Source organism: Ailuropoda melanoleuca, chromosome 6 (genome assembly GCF_002007445.2).
Source record: "Ailuropoda melanoleuca isolate Jingjing chromosome 6, ASM200744v2, whole genome shotgun sequence".
NCBI lineage: Eukaryota > Metazoa > Chordata > Mammalia > Carnivora > Ursidae > Ailuropoda > Ailuropoda melanoleuca.
Window position 1 is genome coordinate 77,221,152 of NC_048223.1, and position 25,238 is coordinate 77,246,389.

The 25,238-nt window shown below is 50.8% G+C and overlaps 3 protein-coding genes across 8 annotated transcripts; all 3 read left to right on the forward strand.

Moving 5' to 3' along the window:
* Positions 1–167: 167 nt before the first annotated feature.
* Positions 168–5,998, forward strand: FUT11 (fucosyltransferase 11). The gene is made up of 3 exons (XM_002920397.4): positions 168–1,028; positions 1,147–1,772; positions 3,431–5,998. Exons 1-3 carry the CDS (start codon positions 321–323, stop codon positions 3,576–3,578), a joined length of 1,482 nt encoding a protein of 493 aa, XP_002920443.1. The 5' UTR covers positions 168–320; the 3' UTR covers positions 3,579–5,998.
* Positions 5,999–7,547: 1,549 nt separating this feature from the next.
* CHCHD1 (coiled-coil-helix-coiled-coil-helix domain containing 1) lies at positions 7,548–8,847 on the forward strand. Its single transcript, XM_002920396.4, has 3 exons — positions 7,548–7,709; positions 7,836–7,954; positions 8,550–8,847. Exons 1-3 carry the CDS (start codon positions 7,586–7,588, stop codon positions 8,658–8,660), a joined length of 354 nt encoding a protein of 117 aa, XP_002920442.2. The 5' UTR covers positions 7,548–7,585; the 3' UTR covers positions 8,661–8,847.
* A 1,955-nt stretch (positions 8,848–10,802) lies between these two features.
* On the forward strand, positions 10,803–25,206 carry ZSWIM8 (zinc finger SWIM-type containing 8). Of its 6 annotated transcripts, none has more exons than XM_034662697.1 (26): positions 10,803–11,431; positions 13,639–13,792; positions 14,043–14,137; positions 14,297–14,469; positions 14,646–14,753; positions 14,869–14,950; positions 15,083–15,203; positions 15,439–15,640; positions 15,759–15,934; positions 16,303–17,296; positions 18,062–18,193; positions 18,331–18,510; positions 18,616–18,799; positions 19,011–19,109; positions 19,697–19,821; positions 20,499–20,739; positions 20,838–20,996; positions 21,098–21,326; positions 21,502–21,791; positions 21,942–22,165; positions 22,711–23,202; positions 23,422–23,605; positions 23,707–23,883; positions 24,054–24,173; positions 24,498–24,608; positions 24,729–25,206. In XM_034662697.1, the coding sequence occupies exons 1-26, from the start codon at positions 11,224–11,226 to the stop codon at positions 25,187–25,189; spliced, it is 5,721 nt and encodes a 1,906-aa protein (XP_034518588.1). In that variant the 5' UTR covers positions 10,803–11,223; the 3' UTR covers positions 25,190–25,206. The 6 variants fall into 6 exon arrangements, with proteins under 6 accessions (XP_034518588.1, XP_011224724.2, XP_002920441.2 ...); XM_011226422.3 differs by having other exon boundaries at positions 10,805–11,431; positions 23,422–23,581; XM_002920395.4 differs by having other exon boundaries at positions 10,808–11,431; positions 24,430–24,608; positions 24,729–25,077.
* The last annotated feature ends 32 nt before the right edge of the window (positions 25,207–25,238 follow it).

Genomic DNA, 25,238 nt, shown 5'->3' on the forward strand with positions numbered 1-25,238 from the left:
GCTCCCAGCCTGGGATGCCCCTGCTCTGGACCTCTCATTTCTCTTCATTGGTTTATTTTTCAATGCATCTTTAATTTGTAAAGAAATAAAATAAATTAAGATGTAACAATTAGCCTCATTTTTACTTGTGATTTACCATTGTCCCCTCCATTCATTCCTGCTGGGCCTAGCACTTCCCAGGAAGTGGCTGGCTGAGCCGAACTGCGCATGCGTCACACGCACAGCGGGCGTAGAACCTCGTCCGGTCGCGACTCACCACAGGGCGGGGTCTGGTGCTGCCGGGAGGAGTTGCGGGTGGTGGAGGGCAGCTGCCGGTGGACATGGCGGCGGGCCGTAGCAGGGCTGTGCTCGCCGTCCTTGGAGTGCTTAGTGTTTGTGCGGTCAACGGCTCTGGGCCCGTGGCTGAGGCAGAGACCGGCGGGGAGGCGGGGTGGACGGAGCCGTGGGATGGTGCGGTTTTCCGACCGCCCTCAGCGCTGGGCGCAGTGGGGGTGGCGCGCAGTCCGGGGACCCCGCGGCCAGGGAGGGAGGTGGCGGTGGACTTGCCGGTGCTGCTGTGGTGGAGCCCAGGGCTATTTCCCCACTTCCCGGGCGACTCGGAGCGCATCGAGTGCGCGCGCGGTGCGTGCGTGGCGTCCCGGGACCGACGGGTGCGGGGGCACTCGCGGACACGCGCGTTGCTCTTCTACGGTACTGACTTTCGCGCGTCTGAGGCGCCGCTGCCGCGCTTGGCACATCAGAGCTGGGCGCTCCTGCACGAGGAGTCGCCCCTCAACAACTTCGTGCTGAGCCACGGTCCGGGCATCCGCCTCTTCAATCTCACTGCCACCTTCAGCCGCCATTCGGACTACCCGCTGCCGCTGCAGTGGCTGCCCGGGATCGCCTACCTGCGTCGCGCGGCGCCTCCGCTACAGGAGCGCGCGGAGTGGCGCCGCCGCGGCTACGCGCCGCTGCTCTATCTGCAGTCCCACTGCGACGTGCCTGCGGACCGGGACCGCTACGTGCGCGAGCTGATGCGCTACATCCCGGTGGGTGGGGCCGGGGCGGGGCTGGGGGGCGAGGGGGCGCGTGCGGCTGAGGCCAGGACCCCTGGTGTCCCGGCCGACGTGCAGCACCCGCTTGACCGCCGTACTCTACCCCGCTCAGGTGGACTCCTATGGGAAATGCCTGCAAAATCGGGAGCTGCCCACTCCGCGTTTACAGGACACAGCCACAGCTACCACCGAGGATCCAGAGCTCCTGGCCTTCTTGTCTCGCTATAAGTTCCACTTGGCCCTCGAAAATGCCATCTGTGATGACTACATGACAGAAAAACTGTGGCGCCCCATGCATCTCGGGGCTGTGCCTGTGTATCGCGGCTCTCCCTCTGTGAGGGACTGGATGCCCAACAATCACTCCGTCATCCTCATTGATGACTTTGAGTCACCTCAGAAGTTGGCAGAATTTATTGACTTTCTGGACAAGAATGATGAGGAATACATGAAATACCTGGCATATAAGCAACCGGGGGGCATCACCAACCAGTTCCTTCTGGATAGTCTGAAGCATCGGGAGTGGGGAGTGAATGATCCTTTACTGCCTAACTACCTCAATGGCTTCGAGTGTTTCGTCTGTGACCACGAACTGGCGCGGCTGGAGGCCGAGAAGGCCCACGCAGCCTCTCCTGGGGACATCCCTGGTCCTGAACCTCACATTGCCCAGCCCTCACACATGGACTGCCCAGTGCCCACACCTGGTTTTGGCAGTGTGGAAGAGATTCCCGACAATGACAGGTAAGGGTAACCGGGGTCCCTGTGGCCATCAAATCGAATGATTGAACTTGCTTGCTGTGGGCAGTGAACTAGTACTAGGTGCTGAGGGTATTGTTGTATAAGGAAATTATGACATGGGCTTATTCTATCTTCAAGGTGTCAAGAGTCCAGTTGGGGAGATAAGACAAACTGAAAAAGCTCAGTAAAAGATGCAAAATATAATTCAGGGCAACAACATGAAGATCAGCTTATGAGAGCAGTGTTTGCAATAGTGATTCAAAAAAGGCTCCATCCAGAGAAGAGGGGGTCTGTTCAGAGGAAGTGATGAGAGAGAGACAAAGTTGGGTGGATAAACTGAAGCCAGGCTATACATAGCCTCAATACCAGGCTCAGGAGTTGGATCCTCCTGAAAATCAACTCAGCTGTTTTTTTAGCATTTTCTAAAGGGTGGGGGTGGGGATGGGGATGGGTATTTTGAGAGAGTGGGGAGTGAATGATCCTTTACTGCCTAACTACCTCAGTGCAGTAGGTACATCTGCAGTAGGGTTTACATCTGTTAACCTGGCATAATTATTAATAGCCCCTCCTTTCACTCTTAAAAGTACCCTGGTTTGGGGGCGCCTGGGTGGCACAGCGGTTAAGTGTCTGCCTTCGGCTCAGGGTGTGATCCCAGCGTTATGGGATCGAGCCCCACATCAGGCTCTTCCGCTATGAGCCTGCTTCTTCCTCTCTCACTCCCCCTGCTTGTGTTCCTCTCTCGCTGGCTGTCTCTATCTCTGTCGAATAAATAAATAAAATCTTAAAAAAAAAAGTACCCTGGTTTGGATGATAAATTATATGTTCGCCCTAAACAAAATAGAAGGACTGCTTTCAATAGATAATAATGAACAATGGTGGGCAGTGTGAATTGGAAGAGAAGTGAGGAAGCTGCTGCAGTAAGTGGCAGAAGTTGGTGCATTGGGAAACAAGGTCAGCATGGGAGGTGGAGGGGGGAAATGTTGAAGCCACTTGCAGCAAACCACATCTGTTTGGGGAGAGGTGAATAGAAGATTATTAAGCTTAAGAAAGCACAGGTGCTAGAATGGCCTGCAGAGACCTACTTGCACAGTGGATGGCAGCAGAGGGCTGTTTATAGACACTGCTGGCAGAGTTCAGTTCTGGGAATAGAGTCCTCCATCTCATATCTAATTGTGTATCTAGTTTATGCTGAAAATAATATTATTATTTACTAGAAGGAAAGTGTAAAACATTAAAAAAAGAAAATGTTTTATCTAGACATTGGACAGCACTGCACTTTCATTTTGATTATGAAATAAAGGTGCAGCTTATAAGGTAAACGTCTAAAGAGGCTCCCTGACTTTTCTTACAGAGACTTCTGGTTCCATAGTCTGGCCCTTGCCCTGCCTTCCTCTGAACTCCTTGACATTTGGGAACCCAGAGCGGGCAAGTCAGGAAGTTTAACTCATTGGGGGTGGGCTGTGTGATAGATACATGTTTGCAGCTTACTGTCACCTGTACTACTACTAGATTTACTTCACATTTCCTTCCCTTCAAAGCAGAGCCCTATCCCAGCCAGAGACTACCGTTTCTGCTTAAGATTTCTTTGACCCCATTCAGAGAAGGCAGGACTCATAGCTGTGCAGAGGTTCCATAATCCAACTCCCACTTTGATGTTTCAGCTGGAAGGAGATGTGGCTGCAAGATTATTGGCAAGGTCTGGACCAGGGGGAAGCTCTCACTGCCATGATCCACAACAATGAGACAAAGCAGATGAAATTTTGGGATTACCTACATGAGATCTTCATGAAAAGGAACCAAAATCTCTAATTACCCTTTCAAGAGCCTTTAACTTGGTAGAATTAAGGAGATGGAGGTCCTTATTCTACAATGGGACATGAGGGGCATCTGCTGCATAACCTTAATGAACACTGTCTTATCATGAGTTCAAGGAATTCCAGTTATGTCCACTGATATTTTATCCTAATGATGTGTATCCAGTGTCTCACCTTATGGTAATCGGGCCTGTCCTCAAGGAGAGATGGAGGCCTCCAGTTCTTGGATTAGTGGGAAGCAAAAGCCTGAAACACCCACTTGTTTCAAAGTGCTGATCAAACAATTTTAAAAGAACTGCATCTTTCTCTAGCCATTTCATCCTCTCAACTATGATTGGAACACCTTGGTACTTGTCTAGGAATGAGGTAAGATGGGTTAGGTTTAGGGTCTTAAAACTTTGACACTATTCCTTAAACTCTTCATTATTCAATACCTTTCCTAATCTCTTTTCCTCATCTCCTGCTTTATAAACTGTTATCTTGGTGGTGAAGCAGAACTCCTGGTGGGTTGTATTCTGGTTCTTGGAGTTGTATTTTTTATATCATTTACTTGCCTTTGATGTCAAACTTTTTACTTTAAATGCATTTTTCTTCCCTGGTTTTCCACAAATATCTGATGAAGATGCATTAGCCTTGCCACCACCCCCACATTCATCCCCTGCATTAAACTGGCTATAGATTTGACAGCTTTGTTTACCACTGGTTTTTTTTTTAAGAGCATATCTGCAATTCCTTCTCATCTCTTGAACAGAAAGATTCAATGGCTAATATATGCCATGTCAATTTAATGAATTGTTCTGCTCTACTTTAGGTTAGAGATAGAGACTATGGCTGGAAATGATGAGTGTATATATATGTAATTCATATATATATACATATATAAATGATAAATGATTTTGAGATGTTAAAATAGACCAATGCGAATCAAATTGCACATTTTTATAGGTCTTTGGTCTTTTCTGTCTACCTAATGAACTCTTCCCTCTATTTTATTATTTTTATATGCTACAAAAGTCTCATTTTCCCCAGAGTCATGAAAATTATTTTGGAAAAAACAGCCCAGCAATATAGTTGTAGTAATTACCTCATATTATGTAGCATTTTTCATTTTACGTGGGATGAATATTCCAACTTCATTCATTCTATTACCACTAACCATCTTTACAACTTTATAGTACTTACTGAGACTACATATTGATGGAGCCCACCTAAGGTCCTAACCTCAAGGGGAGGTGAGACAAGAGACTGGCACAAGTGGCTGGATAAATAAAAAGCTGTTAGGCAGATTTTGGGGTATAGCCAAACCCTTTTATTGCTGTGGTTTGACAATAAAGCTTAATGGGCAGAGAGACCATTAGCTTTTTCAGGGCCAGTGGAATAAGAAAGAATACTTTGGACTTCAGCGCTACTCTGGTTGTAATGTAGTATTAATGAATTATCACTAGAGAAGTTCCATAGCCTATCAGTTTATCTGTTTGTAAATTAACGTATGTACTTTTACATACACATACCCACACTAATTTACAATCCAGATGTGTGTATGTGTATGTTTGTATGTTAGATGCTTCAACAAGTAGGGTCCCACCCTTAATATTGTGACATCTAAGGATGTGGCTAAGGAAAGCTGTAATTTGGGCTGGATTTCACTTCCAGGGTAGTTCTTTTTCCATTTTACTTTTTAGGAAAAAAAATACCCTTCCCAACAGCAGTGGAAAGTTTGCTTAACCTGTTTGGGTTTGTGCAGAAAAGAACAAGAGGGGAAGATGGATCTTCAAACATACTTATATTAGAATAGTAGCAAGCTACAAAAGAAGTCAAATTCAGGACTCTGATTTCTGAACTTGCAATCTGTTTAAATGCAGGTGGTGATTTATAGTGCAAAATACATATTACCCAAGTGCAAACTAAGATTAGGAATCAAGTTTCATTATGTGCAATAAAAAGGGTAAGTGCAAAGTGTATAATCATCCTTACCTCTCCTAATTACACCAGTTCACACTGGCATTCCTTTAGCACTTTTATGCACAAAGTGGGCGGGTTGTTTATGAATGATTGTGGCTGGAGACTCATGCCTGCTTTGTGGATAGCGCTTCCCACACTTTCTCCTGTAATCCTATCACCATGAAAGTATTCATAAAAGAGCATGGTAAACCACTTGCTACATTTCCACAAGAGAAAGCAGAACCAATAGGAAGAGAAAGCAAACAATGAATTTTCTCTGGTTTGAGTCCCACTTGCTCTGTAAACAGCAACAGGCTCAAGATTATTGTTGGTAGAAGTGTCTGATTAGGAATCAGTTTTATTTGTGCTGCTGCAGTGGCGAAAGAGCGTGGGACTGATGCCTTTATTACTCCATGTGTTGCAATTTTCTATTTTCTCAGGTTTCATTTTGTATAATAAATGACTTCTTTTTAAAAGTGTCTTCTGCTTGGTTATATTTCTGGGCTGAGTATGATACACTTGGAGACTTGGAAAAATATGTCAAAACATTTGTTCATTTAACAAGTATTTATGATTACTATTCTAGGTACTGGGGATTCAGTAAGACAGGGTCCTCTCTCATGGTGCTTACATTTCAAATGGGTGTTGCTGGTAAGCAAGGCTGTAAACAAACAACAAATGAACGATTCAGACTGTGATATATGCTATGAAAAAAATATAACAGCTTGATGTGGGGGGATGGGGGCATCAGGGAAGGCCTCTCTGACAGGAACTGAGACGCAACAGAAGAAAAAGAACCAGTCATGCAGAGATCAATGGGAAGATTAAACATCTTTGATAAATGATTTTAACTTTAGCACAGTACATTTTACACAACCAAATATTGCTCCTCCAAAATAGTCCTTATGAACTAAAAGCTGTTCAAGTTATGCTTTCATTACCAGAAACATTTCTTGAAGCTCATTTCTAAATGCCCTGAGAATTCTTGGCACATCTTTGAGTTTTGTAAAACAGCTAAAAGTCACTTAGAACCAAGTCTGATGAAGCTAGGCATCACAACTGAAGGGTCAAGTCTATTTATAGGAATGATACCACCAAGTATCTTCACAGGATTGGAGAGAGGATTAAATTAGATGATAAATACCAAAGTATTTAAACCTCACCCTACCCAATAGATCATTACAAAGAAAAGCAAAGGATATATAGTAGGATATATAAGTAGTAGCAACTTTATTTATTTTTTTAAAAGATTTTATTTATTTGACAGAGAGACAGCCAGCGAGAAAGGGAACACAAACAGGGGGAGTGGGAGAAGAAGCAGGCTCATAGCGGAGGAGCCTGACGTGAGGCTCGATCCCACAACGCCGGGATCACGCCCTGAGCTGAAGGCAGACGCTTAATGACTAAGCCACCCAGGCACCCCAAATTTTTAAGTAGGCTCCATACCCATCGTGGAGCCCAATGCGGGGCTTGAACTCACAACCGGCAGTTCAAGACCTGAGCTGAGATCAAGAGTGGGACGCTTAACTGACTGAGCCCCCCAGATGCCCCAGTAGTAGCAACTGTTCAAATAAGCCTAATTTTTCCTTACGGTTTTGGGGTGGTTTTAGAGGTAGTAAAATCCAACAGTTCTTGAAGACTTGTCAAAACAATAAGAATCTGTCCAAACCTAACATCTTCAAGTCTCATATTTTGATTCGCTCCCATCCTCTGCCCTTGCCCATGTCAATCACCCTCTAATTCAGCCAGCTACCGCCATAAACGAGTGTCCTATTTATCGTGTTCTTTCCTGGATGTTCCTGGCCTAGCACCGCCCGAAAACTTAAGGGTCGGGAGCCCACAAAAGAGCGGTCTAGGTCAGCGCACGAGCCCCAAAGACTCTCCTCCTAACCTGCACACAAGTCTTGAACGACCGGTGGAGGATCCGCATCAAGTCTACTGAGCAAAGAGACCAGGCCTCCCAGCTTCCCGCAGGTGGCGCGCCTAGAAACTCGTCGAGCTCGTAGGGGTCACGCAGGGTCACGCACGGAGACGCAGAGCCTGCCGGGAGCTCGGTGCGCAATGGCGACTCCCAGCCTGCGGGGTCGCCTACCGCGGCTGGGAAATCCGCGGAAGCCTATACTGAAGCCCAACAAGCCCCTCATCCTAGCTAACCGTGTTGGGGAACGACGCCGGGAGAGGGGCGGTGAGCAGTCGGAGCCAGGGAGGCTCTAGAGCGGAGGCCGGAGGGATGGCACGGGGCGACTGGGTGGGAGGGCCAGAAGGTAGGGGTTTCCTTGTGACTGAGGGTGCTCTCGTTTTGCTCCTCCAGAGGCGACTTGTATCACAGAGATGTCGGTGATGATGGCGTGTTGGAAGCAGAATGAATTCCGCGACGAAGCGTGCAGAAAAGAGATCCAGGATTTCTTCGATTGTGCTTCGAGGGCTGAGGTGACAGAAGGCTCATAGGGTGCCCTTTTGGGAGGCGAATGGGGCAGGGATACAAGTAATTGCTCTGCTTGTCTCTTGTTAGGTGTTAGAAAGTTATTCTCATTCTAAAAAGGCGAGGAAAGTTGTGGAAGCGATTTCACTCATGCTAAAGTGGAAGAACTTATGTTTTGAAGGCATTGTGATCTTGAGTGATTTGTTTCACTTCTGTAAGCTTTAGCTATAACAGATGTAAAAGGTTAATATTAATACCCACCTTACAGAATGTTGTGAATGTTAAATGAAGGAATGAATGGGAAAACCACTTTGTAAAATTTAAAGTGCTGCTCAAATAGACATTATTGTCTGAGAGCTAAAGATAGTGAAGGGTAGGTTGTCTGGATTTTAGCCTAAGATTAATTGCTAGCTGGCATGGTAGCTTTGGGTCATACAGTCATCTCTAAGTTCCAAGTCACTTTTGAAAGGAGATTGAGTAGATGACACACATATTTCCAGGCTGGTTAATATATTAATGTGCTTTGCGGCATTGTGAGAACTATTGGCCTAAGTCAGGATAAACTGTAGAGCTGTCATTTTTGTTTTTATTCTGTCTTTTCAGGAAGCCCGAAAGATGAGATCAATACAGGACATGGGAGAATCTGGGAATTTACCCCCCAAGAAACTGAATAAGTTGTTACAGAGATTTCCTAACAAATCTCATGTCAGTTGAAAATGGAGAAGCATTTTCTATGACTGGACTGTAGCTACTGAGAACTATGCAGAGGTGTTTTAGAGACGTTTGCATTGCCGTGCTCTATTTGAAAGGTGAAAGGAGGCAAGACACCTGTTTCACCCTTTGGAATCATTGTCAGGGTGGAAGTTATGCTTTATCTTGAAATAAAATCCTCTGAAGAGAACTTGGCCTTTGTTATAGATAGGTTCTCCCTCCATACTTGAACGCTGTATCTTCCCCGAGACAGGAAGTTCTTTGCTCCCTGATTTGCCCCAGGAGCAGGACAAATTTATTCTTGTTCTGCATTTGAAGTCCTTACACCATTTAGTACCCTTGCCTTTGGATGCAATAACAGAGTTGAAGTCTGTCTATGTGCAGAGGTTTGTTTTTTTTTTTAAGATTTTATTGTTATTTATGTGACAGAGAGACAGCCAGGGAGAGAGGGAACACAGCAGGGGAGTGGGAGAGGAGGAAGCAGGCTCCCATAGGAGGAGCCCGATGTGGGACTCGATCCCGGAACACCGGGATCACGCCCTGAGCCGAAGGCAGACGCTTAACAACTGCGCTACCCAGGTGCCCCAGAGGTTTTTTTGTTTTGTTTTGTTTTTTGCCATTATCTCTAAGTATTTAGGGACTGCCTATTTTGTGCGTAGCCCCTGCAAGATGCTCCCAGAATAATCAGAAGTTTACAAATTGGTGACCAAAGTTACTGCAGTTGTATTTTATTTAACCAACACAATTAAAAATTTCTTTTTAAATTAGATGACCACCTTCACAAATGGGAAAAATGTCACTAAAAATCCACCTTGGAGCTTTCCATTAAAAAAAAAAAAAAAGGATCTGGCAACACAAATTTCTTATCCCTGCATGGCCATAATCAAGTAGAGCTGATTATCATTTGTCTCTATTCTCCAGGTGCCTGGCATTGGCCTTTCCCAAATGGTGAAACAAACTTATTTGGCAATTATCTTCTTTGTGTATCACCTGTTCACTTCTTTCATTAAGTTATCTACGTAGCTGCTGAAGGCATTAACTTCTGTGACCGCTTGATATTAGAAACAATTGTATAGCATTTTATGTATACTCTGCCCTTTCAGGCGTAACTAACTTAACCTTTCCTGTATATGTTAGAGCATTAAATAGACAAAGGGGTCAGTGGGGTTTCTAAATCTCCAGTGGGATAATTATTCAGATAAAGACGGGGACTTGCCTCCCTGACCCCTACAGCTACCTGTTCCTATAGTCCTTATACTCCATGGGTATAGTACTGGGCAGTTGCCTGGTTCTGAGAGCTGAGGCTTTTAGCTGTAGGAAGAAGCTCGGTGCTTAGGCATTTTGGACTGGACTTAGGAGTCCTTAACCTAGGGTTAATAGATTCCCAGTAAGAGGTCTAGTGGGCATGAATGGGAAACAAATTTTTATCTTTAGCCACAATTGAAATTTAGCATTTCAGTTAGGACTGAGGGAAACAAACAACAGTATCAGCAATACCTATGTGAAATCATATTTTCACATAGTAGGTTACAGATACCTCAATATCATACCCATCACTAGCTTCAAAATTATGGTAGTTATTACACTTGGTGATGGATTTTACTTAATGTGTAAATAAATAAGTATTACTATGTTACAAATTTGTTTTATTATTTTTAAAATTGTATTTCGACATAATTGGTTTCCTTTGTAATTTTCATATTTTATTCTGTGCATTTACAAAGAATCTGAGAAGGGTGTCTATAGAGACTTCACCAGGCTGCCAAAGGGTCCGTATGCACAAAAAAAGACCCAAAACATCTGAACTCAAAACTGACAAAACAGTACAACCATTTCCTGAAATCAAGTGCATTCTTGATTGCTGTGCTTCCCCGATGAGACCCTGTAACAAGTCTGATGGAATGCAGGCTTCTGGACTACAACTCCCAGAAGGTGATGCGGCCCCAGGGCCTATCCGGAGTTAAAACAATAACTCCACCCAATAGTTCCGGTGTTATCGCTTGACAGCCTACGATTCCCGGCATTCATGGCGGCTGTTTATTCCTTGGGGACATTATGGATGCCGAGTTATTGCTGGGATCTGTAGTCATTTCATATACCTCTGGGGGTTGGCTTCCTCTTACAGTATCTGAGGGTGGATTCGAGAAAAAAAAGGCAGGAAATGCAGCAATTAAACAAACAGGTCCTGTACATCTGCCCGTACCAGCTTCGGTTCCCAAGCGCGTGAGGGCGGAAGTGGTGGTGGCCGGCGCGGCCGGAAGTTCAGATCAGCTGATGGGGGAGGCGGCGCCGCAGCCGCCGAGAGGCCCCGGCTGCCGAGCGCTTCGTCCGGGCCCTGAGTCTCGGATAGTGGCCACGATCCCTGTTCGCACCTCGCAGTTGGGCGAGGCCCGGTTCCATATCCCTTCCAGGCTTGAGATTCTCGTCCGGCACGGCCGCCCTGAGCGCCCCGGCTACCCCCAGCCCCGGCTCGCCCCTCAGGCCCCGGGCCTCCCCTCAGCCCCCGGCCGGCGGCCCAGGCCCCGGATCCGCGGGGGGGGACCCGGCCCCGGGGGGTGCAGGCCCCATGGAGCTGATGTTCGCGGAATGGGAGGACGGAGAGCGCTTTTCATTCGAAGATTCGGACCGCTTTGAGGAGGATTCGCTCTGTTCCTTCATCTCCGAGGCCGAGAGCCTCTGCCAGAACTGGCGGGGATGGCGCAAACAGTCCGCGGGGCCCAATTCCCCCACTGGCGGCGGTGGCGGAGGTGGCAGTGGCGGTACCAGAATGCGAGGTGAGGGTGAGCGGAGGGGGAAGGGAGCGGGCTGGCTCTGCTCAGGCCTTGCTGAGCAGCTGTCCCTGCTCGGGAGCTGTCCCGGACCGCGAGCTGTCCCAAGCTCAAAACGGACTTCTGGACTCGCTTTTCCAGTCTTCCTGGGGTTGGCTTCTCCGCGCCAGCGTGTGTGTGTGTGTGTGTGTGTGTGTGTGTGTGTGTGTGTGTGTGTGTGTGTGTGTGTGTGTGTGTGTGTGTGGGGGGGGTGGGTGGGAGAGAGAGAGAGAGAGCGAGCTGGGAAATCCTGGGTTGGATAGGATTAGCGACAGAAAGTAGATCCTTTGTGGTTCATTTGCCTTAGAGATGGGGTAGGAGAAAAAACTCGTCTGACTTGGGAATACTCACCGAGTTCAGCCCGTGGCGAGCCAGAAAATAGAAGAGAAGGTGGGTAAGAGGTGGATTGTGAAGAAGGGACCACTTGAGGACTTGAGGGTTGTCAACCCCTTTGCAGAGTGCATTGGGAGCTTCCTGTTAAGGGTGATGGCAATCTCTGATCCTGGCTACACGAAGAAGGGATTCCATCCAGAGGAAAGTGGAGGTGAACTGGCCTGTGAGAGGAGATTCCACAGTTACATAGATTCTTATCAGAGCCTTGGTTCTTGGCCATACTGAACATCTGTCAGGAGTTGAGGCTGGGACCACTGGATTAGAGCCTTAGATTTCTATCATCTGGGGCCCCCGGGGAAAAGTGTAGGTAACTGTCTCTAGAGTCTCCTTATGAAACACTCTTCCTGCTTTTTGCTGTAAGCTTCTTTCATCTGTGGGTCTTTCAGTGAATTAACTGATTAGTGCTATGAAGAATTTTCCTTTTATTAAAGGTGATTGAGGGGAGACTGACGATAAGTGAAGCCCTACAGGCTCAAGACTCACCACATCCTTTCCCTGCCTTCCTTATGGCACAGTTTTTGTCCTGGGCCTCAGTGCAAGCTGACATTTTTCAGCAGTCCGGGTTGTGATTCTACTCCGGCCATTCCAAAAGTCCTGTTTTCCAAACTGCCGTACCGAGATTCTTAGTACCCCTTTGGGGCAGAGAGAAATGTACACATGTCACTTGTTAGGAGTGGTAGTGTTCAATTTCAGTTGAAGAGGTGGCATATGTTCTGTGTACACACAGCCACACTCCCACAAAGATCATAGGTAGTTTCACTGTGGGTCTTCTCTGGTCTCTTTGCTTATTTCACATTTGCATGTGTGGGTAGCCTTGATGCTTACAGCTCCTTTACTTTGAGGGAAGTAACCGAAGTTATGTTGGTGAAAATTCTCAGCACATCAATATCTTCCTGAATAGGTTAAGATCTAGGAAAGCATGTCATTCCCCAAGCCCCCTGCCAGCCCGGGCTCTCCTCAGTTGCTCACTTGTAAAATAAGGAGATTAACTTTTTAAAAAAAGGTTTCTTTCAGCTCCGTGATTTTCTGATCTGCCTTCTAATCCGACTAGCAATTTGGGGAGATATGTATACAGTCTATTGTGTTTCACCACTTTTTGATTAAAACAGTGTAGGAAACCTTGAGTGGCAGTTCCATCCTACTCCAGGTGATAGCAGGAGCAGTCGCTAGGTTCCCCTGGGATAACCCATCTTCCTCCCCACTCCCCTTCCCAGGCTTCCATTGTAGGAAGCCAAGGTTCAGGTGTGCCAAATGACATGCAGCCTCTCTTGTAGTGGAGCTCCCTCTCTTAACTCCTCTGGGCTCTGGCCCATCTTCACTTCTTAGGTAGAGGTCTGGAGTCATCTAGAAAAAAAAAAGGGTAGTAAAAAAGCAATTAGAGAAGACAATGTTAGAGGTGAGACATTAACAACGTTGTAACGTGAGTCGAAAGTGCTAGGTATAAGGGAAATTGGATGCCAAGCCATGTGAGAGGGGTTACTTGCTAGGATGCTGGAACACACCTGTTTGGCCAGGAGTTTCTTGGATATTCTTGGTATCTTCTGTTCTAGACTTTAGGTAGCAGACTGTGGGCTGCTGTTGACTAGCTCCCCTCCCCCCGATGGGAGTCTTAAGGGTTAATGTATCCTAACAGGAGGGGCCCTTGGTTTTTCATCCAGCTCTTCCCTTCCTTTCATAGTGAAGTGGGGCCCAAGAAGTTAGGCACTGGTATTAGTGCCAAGTAATCATGGCCCTTTTCATTTCCCCTTCTCTTTACCCTCACCCAAACATTTGTTTCCAAGATGGACTGGTGATCCCATTGGTGGAGCTATCAGCAAAGCAGGTGGCATTTCATATCCCATTTGAAGTGGTGGAGAAAGTTTATCCCCCAGTGCCTGAGCAGCTACAGCTCCGAATTGCTTTTTGGAGCTTCCCTGAGAATGAAGAGGATATCCGGTGAGGCTAAAGGACTGATGGTGGGGAGTGGGTCCTGATATTCCACACTGTGTATTGGGCTTCCTACAGAACAGAGGAGATACTGTATTTGGGGCTGTGGTAAGAAGAAGACAAGGGGAGGAGAGTGCCTGGGATTTTCCCCAAGAGGGAGTGACACTGGGGAGAGAGTGCCCAGGGCATTGTGGTCTCTGACAGGGTCTCTAGAAGGTTATTTGCTGAGTTGTGTCTGTGTCCTCCTCTTCACTACCAGGCTGTATTCGTGCCTAGCCAATGGCAGTGCGGATGAGTTCCAGCGAGGGGATCAGCTGTTCCGCATGAGGGCTGTGAAGGACCCCTTGCAGATAGGTAAGGGTGCTCTCGGGCCCTGTGGCACCCCTGCTTCTCCCATCCCCCGTGTTAGGAATGAAGCTAGAGCGGGTTGTTAGAATAACTGCAGGGTCAGGGTTGAGGGCAGAGAATGATGTCTTGATGGCTCTCCCTGACCATACCCATGTTTCCCCCCAGGGTTCCACCTGAGTGCTACAGTGGTGCCACCTCAGATGGTCCCCCCCAAAGGGGCCTACAACGTGGCTGTGATGTTTGACCGTTGCCGGGTCACTTCCTGCAGCTGCACCTGTGGGGCTGGGGCCAAATGGTGCACTCATGTCGTGGCCCTTTGTCTCTTCCGCATCCACAACGTGAGGCCCTCCCAATTTATCCTGGCCCTATCCTACGCTCCGTCCCCCCCTTCTCCGCTGCATGCCTGGCCACAACGTGAGCCCCCTCGCCTCCCTTAATCTGCCTTTCTTTCCCCAGCGCCAGTGTCAGCAAGCCTTTTCTCAGCTTGTTCGGTTTCTCTCTGTGTCCCCTTCAGGCTTCTGCAGTCTGCCTGCGTGCCCCAGTCTCAGAGTCCCTGTCTCGGCTGCAGAGGGACCAGCTGCAGAAGTTTGCTCAGTACCTCATCAGTGAGCTCCCTCAGCAGGTGAGGGAGGTTGGCACACCCTCCTCTGACTCCAGGCTCTGGGACCGCATAGAAGTCTTCACATTAGACCAGTGCCTCCTTGGGTCACCTATGCCTTTGTCCCTTTCCCCCTCAGATCCTCCCCACAGCCCAGCGTCTTCTGGATGAACTCCTCTCTTCGCAGTCGACAGCCATCAATACAGTGTGTGGAGCCCCCGGTGAGTGTGGAGAGAAGGACGGCAGTAGGAGGGAGGAAAGCTGGTAGTGCAGAACACTGCTCACGCGAAGCTTGCTGTTTTCAGCGAATCCAGGTCCCTGTCTCTAAGTAACTGACTGCCTGTCACCCCCAGACCCCACAGCAGGGCCCTCCGCCTCTGACCAGAGTACCTGGTATTTGGATGAATCGACACTCACAGACAACATCAAGAAGACACTGCACAAGTTCTGTGGCCCCTCGCCTGTGGTCTTCAGGTAAGCTGGATCTCTTTACGCCTGTGTCTGTGGCGGAAGGGAGCATCCCTCAGGATAACAGATCCTTTGTTCTGTTAATACCCAGGCTTCAAGAATTTTTGTCCTGGACGTCCTTTCCCCCCTACACTCTGTATTTTGGGTCAGGACGCTTTTTGTGTCGAAGCCCTGGTGCATTTTCACTTGTTGAGGCAGCCCCATCTCAGGGTCAGCATTTGCCACTGCACTCCCTTCACAGTGATGTGAACTCCATGTACCTGTCTTCCACGGAGCCACCAGCCGCTGCTGAATGGGCATGTCTGCTGCGCCCTCTGAGGGGCCGCGAGCCAGAGGGTGTCTGGAACCTGCTTAGCATTGTGCGGGAGATGTTCAAACGGAGGGACAGCAATGCTGCCCCCTTGTTGGAAATCCTCACTGACCAGTGCCTCACCTATGAACAGGTAGCCCTCCAGAGCTGGCTAGCCCCACTGTGGTTCATTTTCTCCCTCCCTTAACCTCATTTCCCTTTTGCTGACAGGGACGCTGAGGACGCCGCTCTGTCTTTCTCTTTGTTGCCAGATAACAGGTTGGTGGTACAGCGTGCGCACCTCAGCCTCACACAGCAGTGCCAGTGGGCACACGGGCCGTAGCAACGGGCAGTCAGAGGTGGCAGCCCACGCCTGTGCCAGCATGTGTGATGAGATGGTCACACTGTGGAGGCTCGCTGTTTTGGACCCTGCGCTCAGCCCCCAGCGGTGAGTCTCTCCCTGGGCTCACCACAGTGCAGACACTGGGACAGCCCGGGACGGACCAGGCTCTCTGCTCCTGTCCACACAGAAACGTACTGTTCTTCTAGTCAGAAGGAAGTGGCAGGTGCCGAGCATTAGGGGCACGAGTGAGTTGGGGGTCCTTTTTCTGAGAGGCTTTCTTCTTCCCTCCCCTAAATAGCTCCCACTTTCCCAAATACCTGAGTTATTGGAGTGATGTGTATGGGCTGGTTCAAGAGGTGCTTCCCTGGGTCCTTCCCTGTGCCTCCCTTCTGGGGTTTATGCCTGCGCTCCTTCCATCCCTTCTCGGGGCAGAGTGTAGCCCCCCTGCAGCCTCCCCAACTTTGTCCCCACAGCCGCCGGGAACTGTGTGCACAGCTACGCCAGTGGCAGCTTAAGGTGATTGAGAATGTGAAGCGGGGACAGCACAAAAAGACCCTGGAACGGCTCTTCCCTGGCTTCCGGCCAGCAGTGGAGGCCTGCTACTTCAACTGGGAAGAGGCCTACCCGCTTCCCGGTGTCACCTACAGTGGCACTGACCGGAAGTTGGCGCTGTGCTGGGCCCGAGCCCTGCCCCCTCGGCCAGGTGCCTCTCGATCTGGGGGCCTGGAGGAATCCCGGGAGCGGCCCCGACCGCTTCCTTCTGAGCCAGCCGTGCGGCCCAAGGAGCCTGGGGCCAAGCGCAAGGGATTGGGTGAGGGGGTCCCCTCGTCACAGCGGGGGCCCCGCCGCCTCTCTGCTGAAGGGGGAGATAAGGCTCTGCATAAGATGGGTCCAGGTGGGGGCAAAGCCAAGGCACTGGGTGGGGCTGGCAGTGGGGGCAAGGGCTTAGCAGGCGGTGGGAGCAAGCGACGGCTGAGCAGTGAAGACAGCTCCCTGGAGCCAGATCTGGCCGAGATGAGCCTGGATGACAGCAGCCTGGCCCTGGGTGCAGAGGCCTGCACCTTCGGTGGATTCCCTGAGAGCCCGCCACCCTGCCCTCCTCCTGGTGGCTCCCGAGGTCCTTCCACCTTCCTTCCTGAACCCCCAGATACTTATGAAGAAGATGGTGGTGTGTACTTCTCGGAAGGGCCTGAGCCTCCCACAGCCTCTGCTGGCCCCCGTGGCCTATTGCCTGGGGAGGTCTGTACCCGGGATGACCTCCCTTCCACAGATGAGAGTGGCAATGGGCTCCCCAAAACCAAAGAGGCAGCCACCGCGGTTGGAGAGGAGGATGATGACTACCAGGCATATTATCTGAATGCCCAGGATGGGGCTGGGGGCGAGGAAGAGAAGGCCGAGGGCGGGGCTGGGGAGGAGCACGACCTGTTTGCCGGGCTGAAGCCGCTGGAACAGGAGAGCCGCATGGAGGTGAGGAGAAGGGGTGCTCCTTAGCCACAGCTGGGAGCAGGGCCAGCTGGCTCTAACTGGGGGGTGTCAGGACTGTGGCATGGCTGTGAGAATCCAGTAGTGGGCTCCTAACTGGCCTCCCTGCCTGCAGTCCGTTCTCTTCTCTTCACGGCTTCCATATTGATTTTCCTGAACTGTCTGAGGGTGTCACTCTGATACTTCAAAGTCTTCAGTATTTTTCATTGCCCTGAGTTTAAAAATGAAGGTCCTTGGCATGACCTGTGAGGCTTCACTTGGTCTGAACTTTGCATGCTTCTCCAGTCTCATCTAGCTATTCTGTCCTTTATACTGGTCAGCCGAACCATTCCTCTAGCTTGCCATGTTTTCTCTTGCATCCTTACATTTGCACAGATTGGCCTTTCTGCCTAGAATGTTCTTCCCTCACCTTACCCGGTTAGCTCCTGTTCCTTCTTCAGGTCTCAGATATCTTAGAGATCACTTCCTTGAGGAAGTTTCCCTGAGATTGCTCCTCTGCCCCAGGCCCCAGTGAGGTATCTTACCCACCTGTTCCCCTCTTGACCTTTCCCAGGTGGGAGCTGGCTTCACGCTGGTTTGTATGTTTGTTTCTCTGATCAGACTGTGAGTTCTCAGACTGAGTCTACCCAGGACCAGTATAGGGCCTAGCATGTTGCAAGGACTCATGGGATGTTTGCTATGTGAACGAGTATGGCTTCCTGCCCCCGGAAGTTAGGGCTTCAACCTCTGTGCTGCCCGTGTCCTCTGCAGGTACTGTTTGCCTGTGCTGAGGCCCTGCATGCGCACGGCTACAGCAGTGAGGCCTCCCGCCTCACCGTGGAGCTTGCCCAGGACCTGCTAGCCAACCCACCCGACCTCAAGGTAGAGCCGCCCCCTGCCAAGGTGAGAGACCCCCACCTACCTCCTTCCCCACTTAGCCCTAACCCTCTTCTATGCCCCACCCCAAGTGAGAGCCTCCTCCTCATGCCACCAACATGAGTCAGATTCATCTGCCTGCCTCCCTGTACTTCCCTCTGTAGGGCAAGAAGAACAAGGTATCCACGAGCCGTCAGACCTGGGTGGCTACCAACACCCTTACCAAGGCAGCCTTCCTATTGACAGTGCTGAGTGAGCGTCCGGAGCACCACAACCTGGCCTTCCGAGTTGGCATGTTTGCCTTGGAGCTTCAGCGGCCCCCAGCTTCTACCAAGGCCTTGGAGGTCAGAGGTTCTTTCTATCTGAGCCTTGTACTGCCATCTCCTCAGAGCCTTGCAGCTTGATCTCCACTGAAGGCTGAGAGGTCTGAGCTCCTTCCTTACTGTTAGGTGAAGCTGGCATACCAGGAGTCTGAGGTGGCTGCCCTGCTCAAGAAGATTCCTCTGGGTCCGAGTGAGATGAGTACCATGCGGTGCCGGGCAGAGGAACTTCGGGAGGGGACGCTCTGTGACTATCGGCCTGTTTTGCCTCTCATGCTGGCCAGTTTCATCTTTGACGTTCTCTGTGCTCCAGGTATGGTGCATGACTCTACAGCAAGTTAGAAATCTTGGGTAGGAGTAGTTTTCTTTAAGGAGAAACCAAGAGCCCCAAGGCTCTGAATTGCCTTTAGAACCCATCGGGCAGCTTCATGAGAGGTCTGGAATGATAAGCGTCTTGGGTTCCCTACATTTCATTCTTTCCCATGATGCTTCTGACTGGCTGACTTACTCCAACTTTGATCTAGTGGTTTCTCCCACGGGTTCCCGGCCTCCAAGTCGTAACTGGAACAACGAGATGCCTGGGGATGAGGAGCTGGGATTTGAAGCAGCAGTTGCTGCCTTAGGTGAGTCTAGAGTATCTTGAGCATATCTGTGAGCTAAGCCTGGCCCAGGCCATGAAGGGCGTGAGACATGGCCCTGTTTTGAAGGGGTTCTAGGGTAGTGGGACAGCCAGAACGACATGTATGAGCCAAGTAGTGCCTATGAGACAGTGAAGAATTCAGGAACAAAATGGGTGCTATGGCAATTGGGTGTTATAAGGGCAGCAAAACAAAAATCTAGGAAAAGGACTTAGGGAGGGTATAGAATATGGAATGTAGGTTAAAAGATCAGTTAAGTTTTTGATAGGGGGACGAAACACCATGAATAAAGACACAGGGGCAATCAAATCTTCGTGAGAGTGAGGAGTCCAGCTTCCTTGAAATGATGGGTATGCTGTGAAGAGTGGGCCAGGTTATGAAGGTCTTAAAAAGCAGATTGTAGCTAAGGCTGGATGTAATAAGAGATTGGGACCTTCCACAGGGGATGTGGGTTGGACCAGGAGAACTCCTTATCTCACATGCTGGTGGCTCAGCAGCCCTGGCCTGTTCACCTTTGCTGTCGTGGGAGTTAATGGCCATTCTCAGTCCCTATGAGACCCTTCTTCTTACAGGTATGAAGACAACCGTGAGTGAGGCAGAGCATCCCCTCCTATGTGAAGGCACACGTCGGGAGAAGGGTGACCTGGCACTGGCACTAATGATCACTTACAAGGATGACCAAGCCAAGCTCAAAAAGGTAGGGACTGAGGTACTGGGATTTTGACAGGCAGAGAGCAAATTTTACCACCTTTCTTAGGAATTTCAGTACAATGAGGAAAAGGCTATACTGCTCATAGGAGATGAATGGAGAATCTTAGGGACACTTCATAAAGACTAAGACCAAATTGCAGGGGGACCGGGTGGCTCAGTCAGTTGAGCATTCAACTCTTGATTTCAGCTCAGGTCATGATCTCAGTCATGAGAGTGAACTCCATGTCGGGCTCTGCAATAGGTGTGGAGTCTGCTTGAGAGTCTCTCTCCTCCCTCTGCCCCTCCCTGCGGCGCTTTTATGCACACTCCCTCTAAAGTTAGAAAAAAACAAAACTTAAAAAAAAACAAAACACTAAAAAAAAAGTGTAAGACCAGTGGTTCTCATAGGAGTGCTTGGGCAGGGGGTGGAAGAAGAGAAGCAGAGGACATAAAGTCAGTTATACGTTTATTTCAATATTTATTGAATATCAGTATACTCAGTCCTGTGATTAAGTGTTAGGATATCAAAGGTATGTAAGCCAGCCCCTATCTTGGGTGGGGGGAGTGTTCTCCTGGGGAAGTCTTCCTGAAGAGGTAGTATTAAATGGTTTCGAAGAGAGAGGAAGGTAATAGAAATAGAAGTCAGGAGATAAAGGGCATCTTGTCACTGCTTCTGTTTTCCAGATCTTAGACAAACTCTTGGACCGAGAGAGCCAGACGCATAAGCCCCAGACACTGAGTTCGTTCTACTCATCCAGCCGCCCAGCCACAGCCAGCCAGAGGTCTCCTTCAAAGCATGGGGGCCCATCTGCCCCAGGGGCCCTGCAACCACTGACCTCGGGCTCTGCAGGGCCTGCTCAGCCAGGGAGTGTGGCAGGGGCTGGGCCAGGCCCCACTGAGGGCTTCACAGAGAAGAATGTGCCTGGTGAGGTGGGGGCACTGGGCAGGGGGGATGAATGGTATGGAACCATGTTGGGGTCCCCTTTCCTGAGCTCATTCCAATGTCCTATTTTCCCTACCTAGAAAGTTCCCCACATTCTCCCTGTGAGGGTCTCCCATCTGAGGCAGCTTTAACCCCAAGGCCAGAAGGGAAGGTTCCCAGCCGCCTGGCACTTGGCAGTCGTGGAGGCTACAATGGACGGGGCTGGGGCTCCCCAGGGCGGCCTAAGAAGAAACACACAGGTATGCATGTATGCAGCTGTGGGATGACATGGAGGGAAGGATATTCCTGAAGTCTGAACCCTGGAACTTCTGGCTTCTGAGACTGACTTGTCTTGGGTTAGGCATGGCCAGCATTGACAGCAGTGCCCCTGAAACCACATCGGATAGCTCCCCTACCTTAAGCCGGAGGCCCCTTCGAGGGGGCTGGGCCCCCACCTCCTGGGGCCGAGGACAAGACAGTGACAGCATTAGCAGCTCTTCCTCGGACTCCCTGGGCTCCTCGTCCTCCAGTGGAAGTCGCCGGGCCAGTGCCAGTGGAGGGGCCCGGGCGAAGACAGTTGAAGTTGGCAGGTCAGTGGAAGAAATACCCCTCTCCTCTCATCTGGCCTACCCTCAGAGCCGCATCCCTAGTGTAATCTAGCTGTTGTTCCCCCAGTGACCCTACTTAACCTGGTCTTTCCCAACCTACCTGGATACCCATTTCAGAGAAACCCCTATCCCCGTCCCTACCCCATTGCCCCTTCAGGTACAAGGGCCGCCGTCCCGAGAGTCATGCCCCCCATGTACCCAATCAGCCATCAGAGGCAGCTGCACACTTCTACTTCGAGTTGGCGAAGACGGTGCTGATCAAGGCAGGGGGCAACAGCAGCACTTCCATTTTCACACATCCATCTTCCTCAGGGGGCCACCAGGGTCCTCACCGCAACCTACACCTTTGCGCCTTCGAGATTGGGCTTTATGCCCTTGGCCTGCACAACTTTGTTTCTCCCAACTGGCTCTCACGTACTTATTCTTCCCACGTTTCCTGGATTACAGGTAAACCCCAAGTGTCTTGACTTGGGTATGGGAGGGGGGTTAATTGATAAGAGCTAAGAGTCTTATCCCTGTGGAATTACTGATCTGATAGAAGACCCCATTCCTGCTCCCCAATGGTGCCCATTCTGATTTTTGCTCCTTTCCCTGAAGGTCAGGCAATGGAGATCGGCAGTGCAGCTCTGACTATACTGGTAGAATGCTGGGATGGACACTTGACACCCCCTGAGGTTGCATCCCTGGCTGACAGGGCATCACGGGCACGAGACTCCAATATGGTGAGGGCAGCAGCGGAGCTAGCCCTAAGCTGCCTGCCTCATGCCCATGCATTGAACCCCAATGAGATCCAGCGGGCCCTGGTGCAGTGCAAGGAGCAGGTATTTCTACAGGCAATCTGGGGACCTGCTTTGAGGCATCTGGGCAGGGGCATTGGGCATGGGGAAGACTAACGGCCCAGCTCTTAATTCCCATATCCTGAAGTTCACAAATTATCTAGTTTGTCCTGATATGGTGACACCTGACATATTAATGCACTTTCACATCCATTACTGTTTTACCTTCTAATTCTGAGATTAGGATTATTCCTACTTTATAGATAAGGAAATGGAGGCCTACACTTCAGGGATCAAAGTGATCACCAGGCTGAAATACTTAGGTTAGGGCAGGCCTTGGGGAGATAGTGGAATTGGATGGGAGGAAGCGGCTTAGTTTGGAACTGGGACTATAACCTGGGTCTTCTGGTCAGCAGGTGTCTGTTCAGTGTCTGTATGAAGCATTCATTGCTCTGACACGGACTCTGAGCACTGGCCATGACCTGTGATGCCTCCCTGGGAAGCAGCCAACTCGGAGATGTTGGAATGTCATTTAGAACTATGCCTGAGTAAAGCCCCTTTTCCTTAACCCTCTGTGCCCTCCCTTCCAGGATAACCTGATGCTGGAGAAGGCCTGCATGGCAGTGGAAGAGGCGGCTAAGGGTGGGGGTGTATACCCCGAAGTGTTGTTTGAGGTTGCTCACCAGTGGTTCTGGCTATATGAGCAAACAGCAGGTGGCTCATCCACAGCCCGTGAAGGGGCTACAAGCTGTAGTGCCAGTGGGATCAGGGTAGCTGGGGAGGCTGGGCGGGGGCTGTCTGAGGGCAGGGGGGGCCCAGGGACTGAGCCGGTTACAGTGGCGGCGGCAGCAGCAGTGACAGCAGCAGCCACAGTGGTGCCAGTCATCTCAGTGGGGTCCAGTTTATATCCAGGTCCAGGACTGGGGCATGGTCATTCCCCTGGCCTGCACCCCTACACTGCTCTACAGCCCCACCTGCCCTGCAGCCCTCAATACCTCACCCACCCAGCTCACCCTGCCCACCCAATGCCTCATATGCCCCGGCCTGCCGTCTTCCCTGTGCCCAGCTCTGCATACCCACAGGTGAGACCAGTGTTCTGCTGGGGGGGTTGGACATGTGGAAGAACACTGGGAGTTCATGTGGGGTTGGAGTGGGGTACTCTGGGAGAATAGGGCTGTCCTGGTGAGGTGGTGGAGGTCTGGGGCACCCAGGCCAACTAGGATAAGAAATGTAGGGACACCCAGTTGTGGGCTGAAGGGGGAGAGCTATATCTTAATTTCCTTTTCTTCTTCTGTCTTTAGGGTGTGCATCCTGCCTTCTTGGGGGCTCAGTACCCCTACTCAGTGACTCCCCCCTCACTTGCTGCCACTGCTGTGTCTTTCCCCGTCCCTTCCATGGCACCCATCACAGTACATCCCTACCACACAGAGCCAGGGCTCCCACTGCCCACCAGTGTGGCCTGTGAGTTGTGGGGACAGGGCCCAGGTGAATGGAGGGGAGGTACACTGGGCAGGGGAGATGGGGGAGGAACCCTCTGTCCCTCTTTGGTCAGTGAGTTGCTCATATGGCTTTCATCCCACCCTCAGTGAGCAGCGTCCATCCAGCATCCACGTTTCCAGCCATCCAGGGTGCCTCGTTGCCTGCCCTGACTACACAGCCCAGCCCTCTGGTGAGCGGGGGGTTTCCACCACCCGAGGAGGAGACACACAGTCAGCCTGTCAACCCACACAGCCTACACCACCTGCACGCTGCCTACCGTGTTGGTGAGAGGAGGTCCCTTTTTGTACCCCCACCTGCAGTTGTGCCACCGGCTCTTCGGTGACACCGCCCTCCCCATAGCTCTTAATTTGTTTACTGTGGGGTCAGGTGTACCAGATTGGGGTAGAGGAAGAAAAGGATGTACCCCCACCATGTACCCACCCTTTTCTCCCAGGAATGCTGGCACTGGAGATGCTGGGTCGTCGAGCACACAATGATCACCCCAACAACTTCTCCCGCTCCCCCCCCTACACTGATGATGTCAAATGGTTGCTGGGGCTGGCAGCAAAGCTGGGTAACACCTCCCCTCCCCAGGACCATTGTCCGCCCCCCACCCGCTTCCCCCACCTTCCTATCCCAGACCTCCTTCCTAGCTCTTGCTCAGAGTTGAGGCCTTGGTCGGGTATGTGTGCGTGCGCGGGGGGTGGTGGGTTATCTCAGCTCCTGGGGTGGAGGGAGGCTCTCTGCCAGGCCAGAGCTGAGAGAGAAAAGTTGGGTCCCTAGGGCAGAGGTGGCCACCCCCGTCTCATGCCCCTCCCCCTGCCCCCCAGGAGTGAACTACGTGCACCAGTTCTGTGTGGGGGCAGCCAAGGGGGTGCTGAGCCCGTTTGTGCTGCAGGAGATCGTCATGGAGACGCTGCAGCGGCTGAGCCCTGCTCATGCCCACAACCACCTGCGTGCCCCGGCCTTCCACCAACTGGTGCAGCGCTGCCAGCAGGCATACATGCAGGTGACAACCTAGGAAGGATGGAGTAGGGTGGAGCCCCTCCTGGGCAGGCATGGAACAGATTACCCCGCATGCTAGGGAGGACGGGCCCGGTTCTGTGCTTAGTGGCTCATCCTCTTCCAGTACATCCACCACCGCTTGATCCACCTGACCCCTGCCGACTACGACGACTTTGTGAATGCGATCCGCAGTGCCCGCAGCGCCTTCTGCCTGACACCCATGGGCATGATGCAGTTCAACGACATCCTGCAGAACCTCAAGCGCAGCAAACAGACCAAGGAGCTGTGGCAGCGGGTCTCACTCGAGATGACCACCTTCTCCCCATGAGTCTGGCCCCCCTAGGGTCCTATACAGGGACACAGGCCTGTGCCTATGGGGGCCCCTCACACAGAGGGAGTGAATCTTGGCTGGACAGATCATCCCCACTCAGTTCTCTGGTAGCCCAGACTGGCAGCTGCTCTTGGGCTGTAGCTTGGGGCCAAGATGTCTCAGACCCTAGAAGCCTAGGGTTGGGGGAGACAGCCCTGTCTGGGAGGGGGCATTGGGTGGCCTCTGGTATTTATTTGGCATTTATAAATATATAAACTCCTTTTTTACTCTAGTCTGCCTGGGCCTTCACCTTCTTTCCCTCCA